Here is a 20,563-nt window from a genome sequence, read left to right as displayed (position 1 = left end):
GAAATGTCCCTGCCTGGTGGGTGCAGAAAACCGCATCAGAGGTAGTCCTGTTCCTGCTGCTGTGTGAGGGCCCCGGGGAGATCAGTCCACCAAGGACAGGGGGAAAGGGTGAAGGGTGCTGAGCAGGAGTTAATTGGGGGAGGGTGATACGGGGGGGCAGGCTGGCCAGTGCTTGGGGGGGGTTAATTGGGGTAGGCGATACGGGGGGCAGGCTGGGCAGTGCTGGGGAGGGAGGTTAATTGGGGGAGGGTGATACGGGGGGGGGCAGGCTGGCCAGTGCTTGGGGGGGGCGTTAATTGGGGTAGGCGATACGGGGGGCAGGCTGGCCAGTGCTGGGGGGGGGTTAATTGGGGTGGGCAATATGGGGGCGGGCTGGCCAGTCCTGGGGGGGAGGACCTGTGCTGGGCGGCTTAATTAGGGGAGGGGGAGCTGGCCCGGGCTGGCCAGTGCTGGTGGGGGTTAATTAGGGGAGGGGGAGACGGGCCGGGTAGGCCAGTGCTGGGGGGGGTTAATTGGGGGGGGTAATTGGGGCCGGGCCGGCCAGTGCTGGGGGGGTTAATTGGGGGGGCCAATTGGGGTCAGGCCGGCCAGTGCTGGGGGGGGTTAATTGGGGGGGACAAGGGCGGGGCCAGCCAGTACTGGGGGGTAATGGGGGGGCAAGGGCGGGGCCGGCCAGTGCTGGGGGGGGTTAATTAGGGGGGGACAAGGGCGGGGCCGGCCAGTGCTGGGGGGGTTAATTGGGGGGGGGGACAAGGGCGGGACCAGCCAGTGCTGGGGGGGGTAATTGGGGGGGGCCAAGGGCGGGGCCGGCCAGTGCTGGGGGGGTAATTGGGGGGGGCCAAGGGTGGGGCCGGCCAGTGCTGGGGGGGTTAATTGGGGGGGGGACAAGGGCGGGACCAGCCAGTGCTGGGAGGGGTAATTGGGGGGGGCCATGGGCGGGGCCGGCCAGTGCTGGGGGGGTAATTGGGGGGGGCCAAGGGCGGGGCCGGCCAGTGCTGGGGGGGTAATTGGGGGGGGCCAAGGGCGGGGCCGGCCAGTGCTGGGGGGGTAATTGGGGGGGGACAAGGGCGGGGCCAGCCAGTACTGGGGGGTAATGGGGGGGGCAAGGGCGGGGCCGGCTAGTGCTGGGGGGGATTAATTAGGGGGGGACAAGGGCGGGGCCGGCCAGTGCTGGGGGGGTTAATTGGGGGGCGACAAGGGCAGGACCAGCCAGTGCTGGGGGGGTAATTTGGGGGGGGGACAAGGGCGGGGCCGGCCAGTGCTGGGGGGGTTAATTGGGGGGAGTAATTGGGGTCAGGCCGGCCAGTGCTGGGGGGGGTTAATTGGGGAGGACAAGGGCGGGGCCGGCCAGTGCTGGGGGGGGTTAATTGGGGCCGGGCCGGCCAGTGCTGGGGGGGTTAATTGGGGGGAGTAATTGGGGTCAGGCCGGCCAGTGCTGGGGGGGGTTAATTGGGGAGGACAAGGGCGGGGCCGGCCAGTGCTGGGGGGGGGGGTTAATTGGGGGTTAATTGGGGCCGGCCGGGCCTGGGGAGGGAGCCCGGGCCCGGAACGCGAGCGCAGGGCCCGGGGCCGGGGAGCGGCTGCGCGGCCGGACCCGCCGCTCCCGGGTAACCGCGGCCGGCCCCGGCCATGAGGCTGCTCCGCGGCGGGCTCCGCTTCCTGCTCCGGCCCGGCGGCTGCCCCGGGCCCGCGGGCCCCGCCGCCTACACGCAGGGCCAGAGCCCCTCGCCCCGCGCCCGGGAGTATTTCTACTACGTCGACCACCAGGGCCAGGTGCGGCCCGGGCCGGGGGAGCGGAGCGGAGGCCCCGGTGACGGGCGGGGGCCGGGGGGAGCGGAGCGGAGGCCCCGGTGACGGGCGGGGCCCCGGGGCAGGGCAGACCCGTCTCTGCGGAGCCAGCCAAGAGCCTGAGGCTGGAGATCCCGGGGAGCCCCCTGCCGTGGGGCCGAGGCTGGCGCTGCCCCAGCGGTGCTTGGCCCCAGGGGGCTGGCCGGGGTTGCTGGGCGCACTGAGCGGGGGGCTGTGGGGAGGGGAGAGGGGCTGTGGGGGAAGGGGGCCCGGGGAGAGGCCCTGGCAGACGCTGCCGCCTCTCCCCGTGGGCCAGGAGCTGAAAGTGGGGCTCGGGAGCCACAGCAAACCCCGCTGTGCCAGAGCCTGGCAGCCCCCCATTTCTGCCCGGCAGCGTTGCCAGCCCCAAGTGTTCCAAAATCATGAATCGGGCTCCCCGAAAATCATGCAATGATGTAAACGTACTAGATTTGGGGTTCTTTTTATTTGCCTTCTGTTTGTTGAGCCTTTAGGGTGCACGTTTTGAAGCTATCACCACGCCACTGGGGCTAGAAACTTACTTTTTTGTTTAAGAATGGTGGCAAAAAATCGTCCCATACCCCCGTGACTCCAGGAGCTGGGGCTTTAAGGAAAATAATAATTATCATGTTTCAGAGTAGCAGCCGTGTTAATCTGTATCCGCAAAAAGAAAAGGAGGACTTATGGCACCTTAGAAACTAACCAATTTATTTGAGCATAAGCTATCATGAGCTACAGCTTACTTTATGCCAAATCATGGGAGTTAGCAGTGGCTAATTTCTAGTCACTAATGGAGCAGTAACAGCATCGACCACCAGGGCCAGGTGGGGTGGCCAGGAAGGATTTGATTTTTTTCCTGGTAAATGCTGATTTCATCAAACACTCAGGAACCCACAAAATATTTCCATCCATCATGACCGACATTTACAGATAGGCAAAGTAAGAGAAATCCTGCTTGAGAACATACCAGGGTTTGATTTAAGGCTATTCACGTTGTATATTTTAACATGTGATGATGTCAGTTTGTGTTTTAACATTTTACAAAGGTTTAACTATTTGAATCTCAACATCTACTGGCGTTAAGTAATTGTCTGACTCCCACCCCCCCCCCCCAACAGTTTCCCACAAAGATGAAAATTTACATCAATAAAAATTGAAAAAATACTTAAAACCCATAACTTTGGACAACTGTGAAGATGTAAATTGATAAAAATGATAACCGTTTAATAATGAACATGGATATTATCAGATGAAATGATTAAAAAAAATAAATTCTGTCCAGCCTCATTATGTGGGACAAGGCAGAGCTGGGCACAAAATGAAGTTGCAGTAAGGTGAGATCACTGCTCCCAGCCTCCAGACAGGGAGAGCCCCTGTGTCCTCCTTCCAGCTCTGCCTCGAGGGGAGGGCTTGGCTGCGTTGTCTCTAAGAATGGCCTCTTCCCCCCCCCCTTGCCGTGCATCTGAGTCGGGTCTCTTGCCTTGACAGACACCGACATAAATACAGGGGAGCAAATTAGAGCTTATTGTGCCTGTCGTGTCATCAGCAGGACCCCCAGATTCTCCGGCCACAGACTGTTGCTGCCAGTGCTTAAAGACTGCCCCTGACGATGCGATGTTAGAGGTGGAAAGAACCCAGCTTGCTGTCTGGCTCCCAGGTGGGGAGGGAAGGGAGGGAGTTTGCAGGGCTGGCAGGTGTTGGGTCCCTAGGCCCCACTCCCACCCCTCAGTAAATTCATAGGCAGCTGTGCTGTGCTCTGGTTCTTGGCCTTCAGGTGGCGACTGAGTCTGGATTGTGTGTAGTGTTTAGCTGTGTTGGTCCCAGGATATCAGAGAGACAAGGGGGGGAGGTAATATCTTTTGTTGGACCAACTTCTGTTGGTGAGAGTTTCAAGCTTTTGAACTGCACAGACCTCTTCAGGTCTGGAGAAGGTATTCGGAGGGTATGCCTACACTGCAGTTAGACACCCATGGCTGGCCTGAGCTGGCTGACTTGGGCTAAGGGGCTGTTTAATTCTGATAGATGTTTGGGCTCGGGCTGCAGGCCTCTGGGACCCTCCCACCTTGCAGGATCCGAGAGCCCAGGCTCCAGCCCTAGCCCGAACGTCTAATGTGCAATTAAAGAGCCCCTTAGCCGGAGCCCAAGTCAGCGGGAACAGGCCAGCGTGGGTTTTTAATGGCCGTGTAGACATCCCAGCGGGTCACGGCTAAATACAAGCTGGACCAGGGTGTTTCACATAAGTAGTTCATGAATATTCTAAGGGACTATTCAAGGTGAAGTGGCCAATTAACACCCTTCCGGTCATAGAACAAAAAAAAGGGAGTTATTGGGTTATTGATTGTTGTAAGAAGCCATAAATTTAGTGTCTTTATTAAGAGCATGATTTTTAGTGTCTAGCAAAGTTATGAATTTAACTCCGAGGCTCGTCTTTTGAAGGTGTTGTGCCGGTTTCCTGTGAAGATGAGAACTGAGAGGTCAGATATAGAGCAATTGCTTTGTGGAAAGTCTTCACCCACAGTTTATACGGTGCTTTTGTCTTTTTCCTGTGTGAATTCATTTGAGAGCATAGTGATTGTCTGGTTTCACCCACATAGTTGTTATGGGGGGATTTAATGCACTGGATGAGGTACAGCACACGTGATAGGCATGTGTAGGACCCATGGATCTTGAAAGGTGTGTTATGGGGGCATTGAACATCATAGCAGAGGAGGGGTCAATAGGTTTTGTATCTGTTCTGGCAGAGTCTGGTGCCACTTTGAGTTGGTGGGTCCTGGTGTATGGGGAGCTTGCTTCTAATGAGAGCTTGATAAGGTTGGGTGTGGGTGTTGTTTGAAGGCCAGAAGAGGGGGTTTGGGAAAGATTTCTTTCCTGTTGGGGTCCCCATCAAGTATGCATTGTAACTGTTTAGTGTTACCCTGTATGGGTTCCAGTGTGGGGTGGTAGGTGACTGTGACGAAGTGGGACTGTTCTTAGTGTTTCCTCTGAATAGTGTGGGGGTGCCTCAGTTTCCCCTAGGCAGTTCTTAAGTATCTAGGGGGTGGGGTAAGGGTGTATGATCATTGCAGAGCCCTAGAGGGCAGGTGTGTGCAGGGGTCTTGACACAGAGAATGGCCGACACCCTGTTTCCTGGCAACTGATGGCCTGGGCCCTTCCCCCTTACAAGGTGAGAGCTAAAGGGTTGGAGAACAAAGGACTCAGGTGACCTCCTGGCCCGGGAAAGGGACAAAGCCCAGGGGAGGAGGGGCTGGAGAGAGTTTTCAGTTTGGGGCTGGCCGGGACATGGAGTGAAAGGCAGACGTGGTTGTCTGGCTCACTGCCCCCCAAAATGGACCCAGCTGAGGGGTCCCGTTCTCTGCACCTACAGGCTCTGTTTTAGGCCATGTTCCTGTCGTTTAATAAACCTTCTGTTTTACTGGCTGGCTGAGAGTCACGTCTGACTGCGAAGTGGGGGGGCAGGACCCTCTGGCTTCCCCAGGAGCCCCGCCTGAGCGGACTCGCTGTGGGAAGCGCACGGAGGGGCAGAGGATGCTGAATGCTCCGAGGTCAGACCCAGGAAGGTGTGAGCTGTGTGTCCTGAAGACAGGCTGCTCACAGAAAGGAGACTGCCCCAGAGTCCTGACTGGCTTCATGGGGAGCAGTTCCAGAGCATCGCCCAGGGACTCCATGACAGTGACAACTAGAGATGTGAAGTCAGAGAGAGTTTCTTTTCTGTATTGAAGCAGGTTCTTTTGAGGCATTTGTGGCCTCTTCCATGACATGATCTACTTCTCTGGTGAAGTGTCCTTGTTTAGTGAAGGTAGATTTAAGTATGTTAACGTATGTATCCTGGACTTTCTCCTCAGAGCATATTCTGTGGTATCTGAGTGCCTGACTGTAGATAACAGATTTATTTCTTGGTGTGTTTGGGGTTGTTACTGGATGTGTGATCTGTGAGTGTTTTGTATGTAGTTGTCTGTAGGGCTCCATTGCTGAAGCTGATCGTGGTGTGCAGGAAGTTGATGCTGGTGCAGGAATGTTCTATAGAGAGTTTAATGGGTGGGTGCTGGTGGTTGAAGTTGTGGTGGAAATCTACAAGGGAGCTTAGGTCATCTGTCCAGATATATCTCAGGTATGTCATTGGTTTCATGGTGCATTTGTCCAGAAATTCCTCCTCAAGGTGCCCATGAAGAAGTTGGCATATTGGGGAGCCATTACCCATTGCTGTTCCCATTGTTGCTGAATGTGAAATTGTTTTGGGTGAGGATGTAATGGATGAGTTTGGAGATGTGTTTGGGGTGGATACCTGAATATTGTCCATTGTTTTGTAGATATTTGAGGAAGGCAGCCATGCCGTCATTGTGAGGAATGTTGTTGTATAGGGAGGTGACGTCCATGGTGGTAAGAATGGTGTTCTGAAGGAGGCAGTTAATGTTGCAGAGTTTCTGGAGGAAGTTGATTGTGTCCTGGAGCAAACTGGCCCTTTGTGTGGCGAGTGCATTGAGGATGGTTTCTATGAGTCCTGATGTTACTTCAGTAAGAGTACAATGGCCAGATATGATGGACCTGCCTGGGCTCCCTTGGGAGGCATGTAGAAGGTCCCTGGGGTGGTCTCATGGGGGGTGAGGTTGTATAGTTTCTCTTGGAGTTGTTTGGGGAAGGATTTGATGGCATCCTTTAAATTCCTGGTGAATTGTGGTGTGGGGTCTTCTTTGAGTTTCTTATGGTAAGTGGTGTCTGAGAGTGTCGATTGGCCTCGTTGACATAGTCATCATGGTCGAGAACTACGATGGCACCCCCTCCGTCTGCTGGTTTGATCGTTTTCTGGTGGCTGGATTACCATCCTCTTGACGGTGGAGGGATTGTGGTGGTTGTGATTTGTGTTAAGATTTCACAGCCAATCAATGTAACGATCAAGTGTGTGGTTTTGTCCACTGTGTGGTGTCGTCAGAGGGTTCTTTTTTCCTATGATTGTCGGTGGGAACATGGTAGTTGTGGGTGGTGTCGTCATTGTTGTGAAAGGGAGGCAGAGGTGGCAAAAGATTTCTTCTAGCTCTCCACATGTTAGTCTGGTATCAGGTTCTGTGATGGGGCAGAAGTTTGGTCCCTTGGAGAGGACAGATAATTCACCTCCGGTTAGGGGTTGTCCTGATAAACTGATGATATTGGTGTGTCATGGAGTGCTGTGGAGTCTCCCAGAAGTGGTGGTCTGTGAGTTGTGAAGTTTGTTGTAGTTGGATGGCTTTTGTCAGGTGTTTTTTGTCTGGATTGTGCATGGTTGGCTTAAAGTGACAGTTCCCCAGTTGTGCCACCAGGTGGTGCTAAAACGCTAACAATGCATATTACCGTGCCAAAGTCCTCAAATAAGTGACTGTAAGCACAGCCTGATCCCTGCCGTCACCCAAGGGTGGCACAGCCCCAGAAGGAAGGGGCTGGGGACCGGTGTGTCCGTTCCAGCCTGAAGGATGGAGGCGACGTCGCTCGGTAATGGGTGGGGCGGTAGCTTTGCTGAGGTCGCTGTCTGGTTCAAATGCAGGGTCAGGTTGGTGGGGAGAGGCCCTTGGCTAAGAGGCTATTGCAAAACGCTCGCGTGGCGCCTCTGACCCTGTCCCCCTCTAGCAGCCGGCTCCAGTGACGAGAGCCGCCTGCTACGGACTCCCAGCTAATGGAGTTACTCCCCTAGGCCAAGCCGTAGCAGCCTGTGCCCGGGTTAGTTACATTGTGTATGAACTGTGGACAAACCCTGGGGAGCAGACTCCTCTCCACCAGGAGGCAGATGAAATCTGTTCCTTGTTTCGTTTGTGGGAATTCCTGGCTCCTTGGAGCCAACAGCAGCTCCCCTCTGCCCCGACCATGCCCCCTTCTGCTCTCCTCTGATTCATGCAGGTGGCTGCAGCACTGAGGGAAGGCCTTCCAGCATCCATTAATGCCACCCCTAAAGTAGCCAGGCAGATAGTTGCTGAGCAAACTGCAGCCCCTCCCCTTGCTTGCCAGGGGCTGGAGGGCACCGTCCATGCAGCATCACTGCCAGGAGCAAAGGGGATCGAGGCTGGGTTTCCCAGGCAGGATAGCAGCATGCTAGCTGTAGGGTCAGCAGGCTGGCCTGCTTTCAAAGCCAAGTGAAACTTATTAATAAGCCCCATGTGAGATCTCAATCCTGGGACACATCAGACCGATGTAATAGTCTCTTCTGGGCTTGGGAAGTTCCATCTGGCCCTCTTCTAACCCTCCGGGCTGTTTGTGCCTCTCTAATCCGTTAGCCTCAATTGATCATTTTTTCTGCATTAACCGCTTACTGAATTAATGGTGAATTAGTCATAGCGGGAGAGATTAGGAGTTGTAATTAGTGCTAAAGAAGCATCTGCAGTGCTGAGATGTGTCTGCCTGCTCTGTACATTAATGATCCTGGCGAATTCAGGCTTTGTGGCTGTTTGTGGCTGCTGCAGAATTGCCCCTTTCTGCTGTGGGGAGCAGGGATGGATGGCCTCATTTTCAATGAGGCTGAGTGCCCAGAGGACCCCTGATTTCAGTGGGAGCCGCAGGTGCTCAGCACATCTGAGAATCAGCCCGCTTGTTAGTTCCCACTGGTAGGAACAAGACCCAGGGGAGGGGACGGGACGGCTGCAGAACATCAGAGGCCCAGTTCTCTTCACAACCCCAGAGGACACTGGAAACTCCTTGTGGCTCCAGTGAGTTACTCGTTCCCTGCAGCTGGGCAGGGGTCACCTGGCTGGACGTAGCTTTCAGCAACGCCGTGTTCATGTGTAAACTGGGATGAGAGGAGCAAATAGGAAGCTGGGATCATTGACTGGATGCGGCGACAACATGGAGCCGCTGCTCCAAAGCAGAGTAATGTCCAGCGCAGGTGCACGATGGCAACATGGCAAGGGCCAGTCGGTCTCACCTAATTTGTATCATGTTGGGGCCCACTGTAGCCTCATCCTGAGACTGCAGGTCTCTGCCTGCCATTCTCCATCGTGATCAAAGGGCAGCCGCAGAGCTCCACGGCCCATGCTTTGCCCATGCCATAGGGTAGGATAGTTGGGCCATGGACTCCTGGAGCCGCAGACGCAAGGCTCTGAAATGTGTCCCAGGGCCTCTGGGGCACGGTCCTCTGGAGGAGCCCCCGCTGTGCTGTGGCAGGTTGATCTTCACCATCCGCCTCTCTTGCCTTGTTTTGCAGCTTTTCCTGGACGATGCCAAAGTGAAGAACTTCATCACCTGTTTTAAAGGTAACGCCTTCCCTTCCCCGCACACTGGGCCCCTGCGCCACATGCCCGGTTCTGCTCTCCCTTGTCACCTCTCCAATGAGGGGATGATTTCTCTTCCCCCGTCTGTGAACTTGGCACTCGCAAGCTAAGCAGGATTGGGCTGGCTCAGCATTTGGATGGGAGACCTGTGAGGAAAATCTCCCCTGCCCCAGGAAGGAGAGACAGTGAATCAGTAGGGAATTCTCTCTCCTTAGAATTGTCACTCATCCAATGGGACCCTATGGGGTGCTCTCCCCCCTGGGGCGGTGCAGACTCCAGTGAAGCACTCAGGGGCGCTGTGCTGCAGGGAGCAGGAGGGGGGCGTTCTCCCCGCTGAGTCAGCGTCGGCCCCACTGCCCTAGCATGGTGCTAGGAGATGCCTGCTATTCAAATTACCATTTTTAGCTGAGGCATGAAACTCAGCCCCCTAGGGCCCCGTGCGCTCCCTTTCCCACCGCTCTTGGTCGGGGTCTCTCTCCTGACTTGAGGGAGGCGTGGAGAGGGGTGAGCTGAACCGAGCGGTGCCGCCTGGCTCAGCTCCTTCCCCTAGCTGCCTCTCGGTTGAACAGCTGTGCCGACACCAGGCAGTGCTTGGAATGGGCCAAGCGGCTCCTGAGAGCGCTTGGTGAGGAAAGAGGCAGGCATGTGTAGTCAGACAATGCTGTCCTCCCAGGATCTCTGGCCACCGCTGCCCTCTGCCAGCTGGAAACCGTCAGACCCCTTCGTTGTGTGACCATGCTGCCCTCTAGTGGCTGCAGCCCTCCGAGGCCGTAAGGCTACTACTGCTGCGCGGGTGTGAATGTGTCCCAGGCTGTCACTGGTAAATCTATATTCTGCTGCACTTCCTAGGCATGGAGACAGCCTGGTGCGGTGTGAGGGATGTAACTCAGCTCAGTTCTCCAGCCCCACTGCTGATCACCCGTGGGTCCCACTGCAGAAACCCAGTCTCCCTTGCTGCTCGCAGGAGGGTGTTAGTCTGGGGTCTGCCTGCAGGACTCCTGCACTGACTTCCTCCACACTCGCTGCTGCGATCTGAGCTGTGTCACACACCCCTTTGCAGGGACAGAAGGGGAGCGGCCCGGCTGGGATCGTGAAAGTGAGAGCCCCACGGGAACGTTCAGGGCTAAGCCTGGAGATGATTTCTAAAATCCCCTCATTTAGCTCCTCTGCAGGATTTCTATCTTCCTCTAGAGCTGCACTCATCCCCTTCTCATGGGCTGGTGTCTAAGAGCTGCGTGTGCGATTGTAATCCTTAATCGGGCTCTGAAAATCACGGCTGGCTGATCACCGGAGACAGATGGACCTGCGTGTTGTTAGAGCAACTCAGCCGCAGGCAAATCCCTGCCCCCCTGTACCAGCAGCCCGCTGGGCCTGGGGCAGTGGGTGAGGAGAGAATGGAATTTAAATGGGTTCTATGGGAGGTTGCCTTGATATTAGTTCTCGCCCCTCGTAGCCTGGATGAGCGCAGAGGGGTTTGGGTCAGTGAAGCCTGTCACATCACGGTGCCATGTTCCCTCTTAGCAGGTCCCTGTTAATCTGCTACCCCGCCCCCCATAACCCTACCCCCTCGTCAGAGGCTGCAACAACTGGCCAGTTAAACCTTAAATGGGGCTTTAAGATCCACCGATGTTTTCACACGAGCTGAAAAATGGGATTTAGACCCTAAGTCCTCTGAGCCGCTTCCTGCCAACGGCCCTGCTTGGCCTGCCACCCCTTAGCAACGTGACTCACCAGGCTTGTTGCGAGCATGCCAGCGGGGTCTGGCCCCCTCCTGAATGGGCCACCTGACAGCTACCCCTTGCTGTGTTCCCTGGCCATTACATCAGCTTCCCCACTTCTTAACAATCAGGGTTTGGGGCGGGGGAAACGAGCAGTCATGAGTCCCAAACCTTGCCCCGCAGAACAGAGCAAACTGCAGCCCCCCACAACTTTAAATATAGCTCTGCAGCTGCAGAGACTACAGGTCCCAGCATGCAATGCTGAATCTTCATCTGGGCTGCCTTCTGCTCAGGTCAAGACGGAGATTGGGGGAGCGAATAGGTCTGTCCCACTGCGGCCAAAGCCCAGGGTCTCTTGGCTGCAGGCACAGCTAGGCCTCTTACTACCCGGCATCTGGGACTTCCCTCTAGTCCTGGCACCATCTTTGAGCTCCAGCTCCATTTCAGTCCATCCCAGTTAGTGTTCCTTTTAAAAACTGTTTGCAATTCAGTCTTTCTCCAGCAGCAAATTCCCTAGCAAAGACAGCGCAGTGCCTTTTGCATATTTATTTCATTTGTGCAACTCCAGGGATTCAGCTCTTGCCAGTCATAACTTCTGTTCACGTCTCCCCTACCTGTTAAACCTTCTGAGCCTTCTGCCTGTTTCACTCTCTCTACGGCCCGGATTGAAAGAGGCAGTAGAGGGCGAGCGGCTACTGTTGGCTTCCCCTCGCTGTATTTTGGGTGAACAATCAGCCACAATATGTCCACCCCCTTCCTGGCACCGTTCTGGAAGAAAGCTGTGACATTGCTTGATAAAGGAGGCGAGGAGAAACAAAGGAATAAAAAACACCATTAGCGAACAAAAATGGATCCACACAGCAGGGTCTAAACTAATAAATACTGGGAAGTAATTTGCTTTTGCCAAATGACTTCTCCCTGAGCTGCAGGTTTTCCATAAGCTCTCAGCAGCTCTAGCTGGCCCAGTAGGTGCAGAGGCAGCATTGCTGCTAAATAGTATTTTAAAGGTGATTTGTGAATTGCCTGATTGCTCTAGGACACAATTCACTTGGCAAACAGGCAGCTGTGACTTTTATTACTTCATTATCTTTGTTACATAAAACTAACCTGAAAATGCATCTCGTGAGCTTTCAGAGGGGTAGCCGTGTTAGTCTGTATCAGCAAAAACGACGACGAGTCCTTGTGGCACCTTAGAAACCAACAACTGTATTTGGGCATAAGCTTTCGTGGGCTAAAACCCACTTCATCAGATGCATGAAGTGGAAAATACAGTAGGGAGGTATAAATACACAGCATATGAAAAGATGGGAGTTGCCTTACCAAGTGGGGGGTGAATGCTAACTAGCCAATTCAATTAAGGTGGAAGTGGGCTATTCTCAACAGCTGAGAAGAAGGGGTGGAAATCACTTTTGTAGTGCTAATGAGGCCAATGTAAACAAGGTGGCCCATTTCAAACAGTTGACAAGAAGGTGTGAGTCTCAGCAGGGGGAAATTAGTTTTTGTAGTGACCCACAAGATGCCCCAACAACTCCTTGTTTTTTCTCGTGAGCTTGTGCCCCTCGAAAGATCCGTGAGCGACAAAGCTGGCCAGCGTTGGTATCGGGCTTCATTATGGGAACAGCCCGGCAGCTGTGGGGGGGATGTAATGGGCAAACGTTCCCTGGCCAAACTCAGCTGCTTCACTATGACCAGCCAGAGTCCTCCGCCAAAGGAGAGTCCCCCAGCCTGCCAGTGTGACTTGCTGTCACCCCTCCTTTGTGCACACACTTCCCTGAGCTACAGTCGGAGCTTGGTTGTGCTGGTGTAGATCTCTGGAGTGACTCTAGATGTCTGGGGCGGAAGTTGAGATGGGAATCTGGCCGGAGTTCTTGGGAAGCATCGTAGTCAGCACGTAGGTTTCAGCAAGCGACTTCTACCTCTGTGGAAAACAGGGTGACTTGCATCTCATCCTAGGATTCAGGCATCCTGTTAGGTTTCCTTTAGCCCATTCCCAGGGACCAGTGCAAGATCAGTCCCTGTCGATTCACCAGCGCTTTGCCCAGTCCCAAACTCCTTCCTTTGGGCAACTGCTCCACGGTTCAACGGGCCTTGCTGTGAGGAAGCTCTTCTGTTTGGCACGTCAGGGAGGAGGGTCTGGTGGCTAAGGCATGCGGCTGTGTCACTGGACAAGTCCCTTAGTCTCTCTGTGTGTCAGTCCCCCATTGGTAAAATGGAGGTAACTGCACTTCCCTACCTGACGGGGGCAGGAAGGGAGGGTACACAAATGGCTGTTTGTAAGGCACTCTCATGACTGGCCTTTGTCCCAGTAGTACTGAAGAACCTAGACAGATCAGTGTCATCCCTTTGCTTTTAGCTGTTGTAATTCTCTGAGTTTCATTGCTCTGCCCCAGCCAAAGCCCTCTCTGCACACACACAACTGAAGTCCTGTAATGTCGGTCAGTGTCCTTGCCCCTGTTGGTTAACTGAGCCAGAGAGCCATTAAGAGACTTTTCCCAAGGTCACGCAGCATCTCAATGGCAGAGCCGGGCATAGACCTCTATAGTCCTCTCTCCTCCCCTCTGTGCGTCACTTGCCTTTTTAGATTGTAAATTCCTCGAGGAAGCGACTGTCTTCATGTATCATATGTTCAGCCCCAAACCCAACTTGAGTCCAGTCCAGGCCTCTGGCTGCTATTGTAATACATACCCTAAATAACGATTGGATCATACGTCTTCTCTTGTACCCCTGGGACCACCCTCGAGAACTCTTCTCTCTCACCCTTTTAAACCCTGTGGGGAATATTTCCAACCCCACATGCACTGACCGATGGGGCTTCCCGTTTTTAAATAATCGTTTGTGTCGGTTTTCAAGAATATGTGAGATCTTGGCAATAGATTTAAAAGCAAACGAGAGAGAGACTGTGACAAATGGAGCTCTGCCGGGAGGGCTATGCTGGTGCCCTCTCGCCTGGTAATGAACGCGTGGCTCATTTTCTGTGGCGCTCACCATGTGCAAGGCGCTTTCCAAAGACAAAAGGGCCCCACCCCAAAGAACCTCCATTGGAGAAGACGCGAGCTGAGGGGCGCAACATGCGAGGGATGTGATCAAGGTGGCCTTGGTCACTCAGGTTAACACTGGGGGTTTTTCGTGAGCTGGCTAGGTTCTCCCCAGGCAGCCCCAGCCTTCCCATAAGCAGCCAGTTAGTTTCTGTAGGCCCAAAGACTGGCATGCAGAGGGGACATGGCCCTGCAGAGGAGCTCGGGAAGGATGTTCCATGCAAAGGCAGTAGGACAGGAGGACAGACAAAGGTCCTCTGGACGGAATGGCTAAATGGGGCCTTGAGACTTGGAGAAGTGAGTAGGGTGACTAGAGGGCAAGTGTGAAAAATCAGGACCCTGTTTTGGAGGGGCGGGGCGGCATAGTTGCATATAAAAGACAAAGCCCCTAGCATCAGGATGTCGGGTCACCCTAAGAGGGGAGAAGAAGGGGAGACGGGGGGGAGGGGCTGAGGAGGAGACAACGCTGAAAGCCAGAGCCAAGGAGTTTGGATTTCGTATGGTGAAGAAAGGGGAGCCATCGGAGGGATTCAGGGAGGGGGGTGAAAGGAGGAGATGGAGGAGCAAAGAACAGGGTCTCCTGTCCCTCTCTCTTTCCTGCTTCCTGGCCACAGAGCAAAGCCATGAAACTGACCAGATCTTGTGTGTTTCACTTTCCTGCTTTGCCCACTTAGGGGGATGAGGGGGAGTCTGGCAAGAGAGGAGCTGTCAGTGCTAGGCTGGCCTCTGTAGTGCTCCGGTGCAACTCGGGGCTGCCCCCAGGAGGTTCAAGCCACCCGGGGAAAGAGGTCTGACGGGGCCCCTTGGTTCTAAAGATCATGCCGACTATGCAGGGCTGGAAGCAGAGTGTCCAGAGAGCTGTAGGTGGCCGGTAACAGCAAGGGCTGATTCCTTAGCCCCATACAGCCCGTAGCAGCCTGTCAGAAGACGGCTGGAGATGCGCGGCGTGCAGTCAGCAGAGAGATGAATGCGGGGGCCTTTTAGAGACCGGAGTTAATCGGGAGTGATATTTCCAGGGGTGGCTCTGCTGCAGCCTCCTGATTAGCCTGGCAGAGCTCTGGAGATGGAAGGGGCCAGGTGCAGCTTTGCTCATTTCCAAGGGAGACGTTGTTTAAAGGCCTGTAACTGCATTGAAATAACAGGCAATGGGGAGGCGGCTGCTCCCTGAATCAGAACAGGGCATCTCCAAGAGCAGATCAGTCAACAGGCCCATGCGAGGCCTGGGGGCCTCCGTCCTCCTCAGCGTGCACTTTGAGTTGGGTTTGGCGTGAATTGCAGCCCAGAGTGAGTCCCGTGCCGAGGTTCCCGAGGGCGCTCCCGAGCCCCCTCAGGGAGCGTGCCTTTCGCTGGCCTGGCATATGGGGCTTCTAATGAAGGCGCTCGCTGACGGGGGGAGGCGTGTTGGGTAAAACAGGCTTCAGCATTGCAATGCGCACCGGTCTAGTTCACCGGCCTCTGAACCCCCCGTGGTTTCTCTCTGCTTCCCAGATAAGAAGTTCCTCGCCTTCTTCTTCAAACAACTGCAGCTGAACCGGAGTGGGCGCTACCAGGACGCCTTCCCCTACCTCTCCCCCTGCGGCCGAGAGCACAACTTCGTGCGCTGCGACGACCGCCCCATCGTCTTCACCCACCTGCTGCGGGGCCAGGCGGGCGAGGAGCTGCTCTCCTACTGCGGTGGCGGAGACAGGCTGGTGGTCAGCTTCGAGCCGGAGAAGCTAGTGATGTTCCCCGAGAACGGGCGTGTCTACCACCCGGCCCCGCAGAAAGCCGGCGGCGTGGGGCTGGTGAAATCAGCCCTGGCCTTCGAGCTGAGCCCCTGCTTTGAGTACAGCCGGGGTGCCGGCGGGCCCCCCACCCACTTCCACTGGCAGGGCAAGCGCTGCACCCTCACCAACGAGCTGGTTCAGCTGATCCGCTCGAGCAGCAGTGCCTGAGCCAGGGCGTCGCCCGTGAGGCTGACTGGCCCAGAGCTTGGCCCTCTGCAGCTATGCTGGGTGCTTCCCAACAGCCTGAGGACAGCACCTCCCTGGCGCTCACTGGAGCAGGTCGCACCCAGCCCCCTCTCTGCAGCCCACCCCTGGCTGCCCTGCCATACGTAGGCCACCTTGGGCCAAGCAGCCCTGGGGTTGGCTGCTTGCAGGGCCTCCATGGGCCTCTTCTCCAACCGGGGTGTGGGTGCCCTCGAACCCCATGGGCTGCACGTAAGGCTCTAGGTTGGGCTGGGCGGCCCTGACCTCCGACAGCCACCTGTTAGTGGGAGCAGAAGCTCTTGTCCCCTCTGGTCCAAGCAGATGGCCAAGCCGGAGATGAACGGAGCCCCTGGTTTGCCATTGTGTGGGGAGCTGGGCTGGGATTCTGTCCCTGGAGAGCAGCGTGGGGTGGGGCAGACCCAGAATCCATGATTCCTTCACCTGTGGCCCTACAAACTCCACAGCCCAGGGCCCCTCTCCTCCCTCAGCCCCTCTCCTCTCTCACCCCCTCCCCATTTTAAGGATCTGCGAATTCAGTGTGGGCCTGGGGCCTGCTGCGTTGCTTGGTGCTCAGTGTGTCTGCCCTTCCTCAGCGCAGAAAGCGGTGAGCGCTGTGGGGAAAGAGCCCGCTGATTGACTCTCCCCCACCACCACCACACACACCCCCCACGCCAAGATCAGATTTGCCCTGCCCCTCCTGCCTGTCCATAGCAGGAGAGGCTGCTGGGAGTGGAAGGAGAGAATTGGCAAGATTAGCCTCCGTGCCCCCAGCCGGGTGCCCGCGCCCCATTGCCCTGCTCGGCGGCTTCTCGCCATGCTGAGCCATGGGGCCCGTGGTGCTTTGTGCTGGTACAGATCCCCGCCTAGGCAGGCTCCTCTGAGCTCCTGGGTGGGTGAGTGGGGCGGCTCGTGGGAGCCCAGCGGCGCTCGCAGCAAGGCTCCGGCATGTTTATCTCTGGCACGCTCTGAACCGGGAGGGCTGGGATTAGTCAGGGGAACCAGGAGCTTAAACTGCCATAAAAACAGTGTTTAAAAAACTCTCTGCTGTTTCATAACTGCGCGCTGCAGATAACCCACTTTCTGAGAGGGGAAATTGCCTGACCCGCCCAGCTCCCCCGGCCACAGCTTGTTACTGGGGAGACACAGGGGCAGTGGGGAGGACTCACACCACAGCCTGGGACCTCTAGAAACCTGGTTCCAGTTCTGACTCAGTTTCCAGCCAGCAGCTATTCTCAGTCAGCCGCAGTCACAGTTTGCCATCTCTGCTCCCAAGAGGCTCGGGAATGGGGGGCGGGGGGGTGAGGACTTAGGGGCACCTGCAGAGCAGTGGGGCTGAGTGTGGGGCTGGAATGGGGTGGGGGTTGGGGGTGTCTGCAGAGCAGTGGGGCTGAGTGCGGGGCTGGAATGGGAGGGTCTGCAGGGCTGAGTGCGGTGCTGGAATGGGGGGGGTTGGGGGCGTCTGCAGAGCAGTGGGGCTGAGTGCGGGGCTGGAATGGGAGGGTCTGCAGGGCTGAGTGTGGGGCTGGAATGGGGGGGGGACTATGGGTCAGGATTGGTCTGCTGAAGGAATCTTTACCGGCCCAGCAATGTCAGTTTGGAGTGTGAAAACCCCACCCTCCGAGCCCCCGGAGCCGTGCTAGCAAAAGCCCCAGGCTAGGCACGGCCAAACCAACCAAAAAGCCCCCTTGCCGAGGTCTGTTCCGTGTGGGGAGCCGGGTTAAGCTAGACTGACAGAAGCACTCCCACGAGGGGGGGTTGCCTGTAGAGATCATCTGCTCTGGCAAACCCGTCCTGGTGTGGACCAGACCCCCTGAGCTGCAGCTGCCGGGCTGCACTAGACTGGGGTGAGGGTCGGGGGTGGAGGGGCGGCAGGGCAGGACTGAGGTGCCTGCGTGATGGAGAATCTTTAGCCAGTGCTGCCCAGAGCCCCAGGCCACTCAGTGAGAAGGGAAGGGTCTCCCCTGGGAAGGCGTTAACCTGCCCACTGGGGATCAGCACCCCAAGCCCACTAGCCCCCTGAGGTAACTACCAAGCTTCACTTGACCCCAGGGCCTGCGGATCCCCCTCCCTGCCTCAGAGTGCCAGGCTGCAGACTTGGGCCTCCCCATGGGGCTGACGGTGATTGTGATGCCCCTTGCCACCCTCTGCTGGCTTCCACCCCAGCCCCAAGTACTGCCCGTAAACGAGAGGCCGTTCTTATCTGGCTGGCCACTTTGACGGGAGGGCTCGATGCGCTGCCCCGAGGGCCGCTAACCCAGCCGCTAAATAAATGCTGGGTCGATCCCACCCAGATGCCTTTTAATGGGCCCATCCTGCCATCCTTCAAGCTGGCAAAACTCCCATCAGCCTCTGGGCTTTTGTTGATCTCTGGCCCAGGGCGTTTCCTGTTTGGGGGCTTAGGCTCCCAGCCCGCTGCCCACGCGCTGCTCACACCACAGATCCTGGCTGCCTTATGGGTGTGATCGACACCAGCAGGCCGAGGTCTCGTGCCGGCCCGCCCCGGGGGTTGAATCTACCCTCTGCTGCCCCAGCACAGAGCACGGGCGGGTTCCCTGCCAAAAGCCATCAACGCGCAAGGTCGCTGAGCTGCTCAGACCTCCTCTTAAAAGGCTTTTTTCCCAGGGACTTAATGCTCCCTGACAGCTTTTGAGCGGGACCCTAACCTTAGCCAGGATGCACTGCCCCTGGCATCTGTTAGCAGCAGCTGGCCCAGAAAGCCTCTCTCACAATCCTCAGAGCCTATTTTTAGACAGCCTGAAGGTTTTCGGGTTCTGTTACTGCTTGGCGGCAGCAAGGGGTCAGAGGGGCATTTCCCGGAGTTAGCATGAATGGGGTGGGAAGGACCAGCAACCGCAGTCTGGGATCGATGAGCACAAGGGGCTTGAGCTCCTTTCCATGGGATTGCATAAGCTGACCCCTTGGCTGCCGGCTCGCCGGGGGAGTCAGGCTGCCGGGTTCTCTGCCGAGTAAATATCACTAGTTGCCTCACCTGGAATTTTCAAGCGTCTGCTGATAGTAGGTGCCTCTGTTTTTGGTATCCAGGTTGAGGCCCCCTCCAGCCTGCTACTTTAGAGGGGCTGAGCCCCCCCAGCTCAGTGGATGGGGTGGGTGTTCAGCACCTTTAAAAATGCCTCACGCTGGGCACCCAGAACCAGAGGGCCCTTGTGAATGTGTGGCCCTTTGCTGCCCGGTGCCTCCCTTTCCCCCGTTGTGAAACTGGGCCAGTGCTGTCGACCTTTGTGAGGTGCCCTGAGATCTCGTTGTGCAAAGCACCCGCTGAGGGCCAAGCCGTCTGGAGTCCTTGGGCCGTGTCGTTGTTGAACCGGCCGCTGTCCGCTGGGGGGACTAGGCCCTAGGCACCAGGACGGCAGCAGTCAAGTCGTCAGTGAGTTGCGTCTGTTCCCCTCTGGAACAGGCCTCCCTCCGAGTGGGTGGATGCTCTCAGCCTTTGGCAAAGCCTGTCCCTTGATTTTGATTCCTCTGAGTGAAAAGCCCAAGTGAGGAGAGGATGGGGGAGGAGAAGTCACCCAGCAGAGTGCGTGGGGATGAGCCAGCCAGGCTGCATTGGTGTGGCCCGCGCAAGTCGGTCCGAGCGCCCCCTTCCCGAGCGGGGCTGGATAAGCTGGAGTATTGGAATCGATTGCTGTGTGCTGCAAACGGCTGCTCCACCCGGCTGCCACCTGACACCCACACCCCGTGTCCTGGCTGGGGTCTCTTTGAGAGGAACACTTTGGTGTTTTATCTGTGACAGCCACTCAATAAACAGATGATTGGCCGTGGCTTGGGATGGGCTGATTTCTTTGATGTTCTCACTGGACTGTGGGGTCCAAGCTTCCCACGGTTCAGGGATCCAACCTTGCTTTCCAGCCAGCAGGCCCTTCAGTCACCTGTGCAGACAGCCCCCACCCACCAACTCCCACAGGAGCTGGGTTCATGGCTGGGGAGGAGGCAGCGGAATTGCTGTGCTGGGTAGCGGGAAGGCCCTGCTCCGTCCTGGACCCTCCCTGTCCCATCCCGGCCGCAGTGCTCTAATTCTCTTCTGTCGGGCATTCTCAAGGCTGCTGTTTCATCTGCACTCTCTGGCCACAGCAAACAATCCACCCCAGCCAACATTGGGGGGGGGGGGGGGGCTTGCTGACGAGCCCGCCCAGTGGGCAATGAACATGGAAGCCACCACATGTCAGGTGCAAGGGGCCCTGTGCACGGCTGGCTGCTGGTTCTCCCTGACAAGGAGGAATGAATTCGTGGGCACGCCTCTACTCCCGCCAGGGCTGTTTCAACCCCCAGCTTCATTAGCACGTGGCATTCAGCGTGCTCCCTTGGGCTCTCCCTGGCTTCTCCCAGCTGAGAGGCAGGGACAGAGCAGGGGCCGAGGGACAGGAATTAATTGCATGCTGCAATTAACCACCGATGGCTCCTCAAGCCGATGCTTTCTTCCAGCCCAGTGGTACGGCAGCCAAACCTTCAGGGAACCCTGGAGTGAGCAGGGAAATAAAATGAGTGCAGCGGAGTGCTTTTATCTCCGCAGAGCTGTGCAGCCATTAGCCCCTCGGGCCCAGGCCAGGATCCTTTTCTCCCTTGTTCGGATGGAGAAACAGGGACACGGGGAGTGGGGTGGGGGGAGGGACTTGCTTGGGGTCTCACAGCCACATCACTGGGCCGGGCCCAGGAGTCCTGGATGCTGGTGCGTGCTGTGATTGGCATCAGCGGGGGTGGCAGCCGTGGGCTGGCGGCTGGCTCTCCCTCTGCTGATCAAGTGGCAACGCCCCATGGTACTCGGTGGGAGAGGGTGTGTCGGCGTTAGCAGC

At 56.7% G+C, this 20,563-nt stretch overlaps 1 protein-coding gene across 1 annotated transcript; it reads left to right on the top strand.

Moving 5' to 3' along the window:
- The first annotated feature begins 1,513 nt into the window (after positions 1-1,513).
- C2H8orf82 (chromosome 2 C8orf82 homolog) lies at positions 1,514-19,534 on the top strand. Its single transcript, XM_037891870.2, has 3 exons — positions 1,514-1,773; positions 8,966-9,014; positions 15,274-19,534. Exons 1-3 carry the CDS (start codon positions 1,630-1,632, stop codon positions 15,717-15,719), a joined length of 639 nt encoding a protein of 212 aa, XP_037747798.1. The 5' UTR covers positions 1,514-1,629; the 3' UTR covers positions 15,720-19,534.
- Positions 19,535-20,563: the final 1,029 nt, after the last annotated feature.

The sequence above is a fragment of the Chelonia mydas genome, chromosome 2 (genome assembly GCF_015237465.2).
Source record: "Chelonia mydas isolate rCheMyd1 chromosome 2, rCheMyd1.pri.v2, whole genome shotgun sequence".
Classification (NCBI taxonomy): domain Eukaryota; kingdom Metazoa; phylum Chordata; order Testudines; family Cheloniidae; genus Chelonia; species Chelonia mydas.
This window is presented reverse-complemented; position numbering and strand designations above follow the sequence as displayed.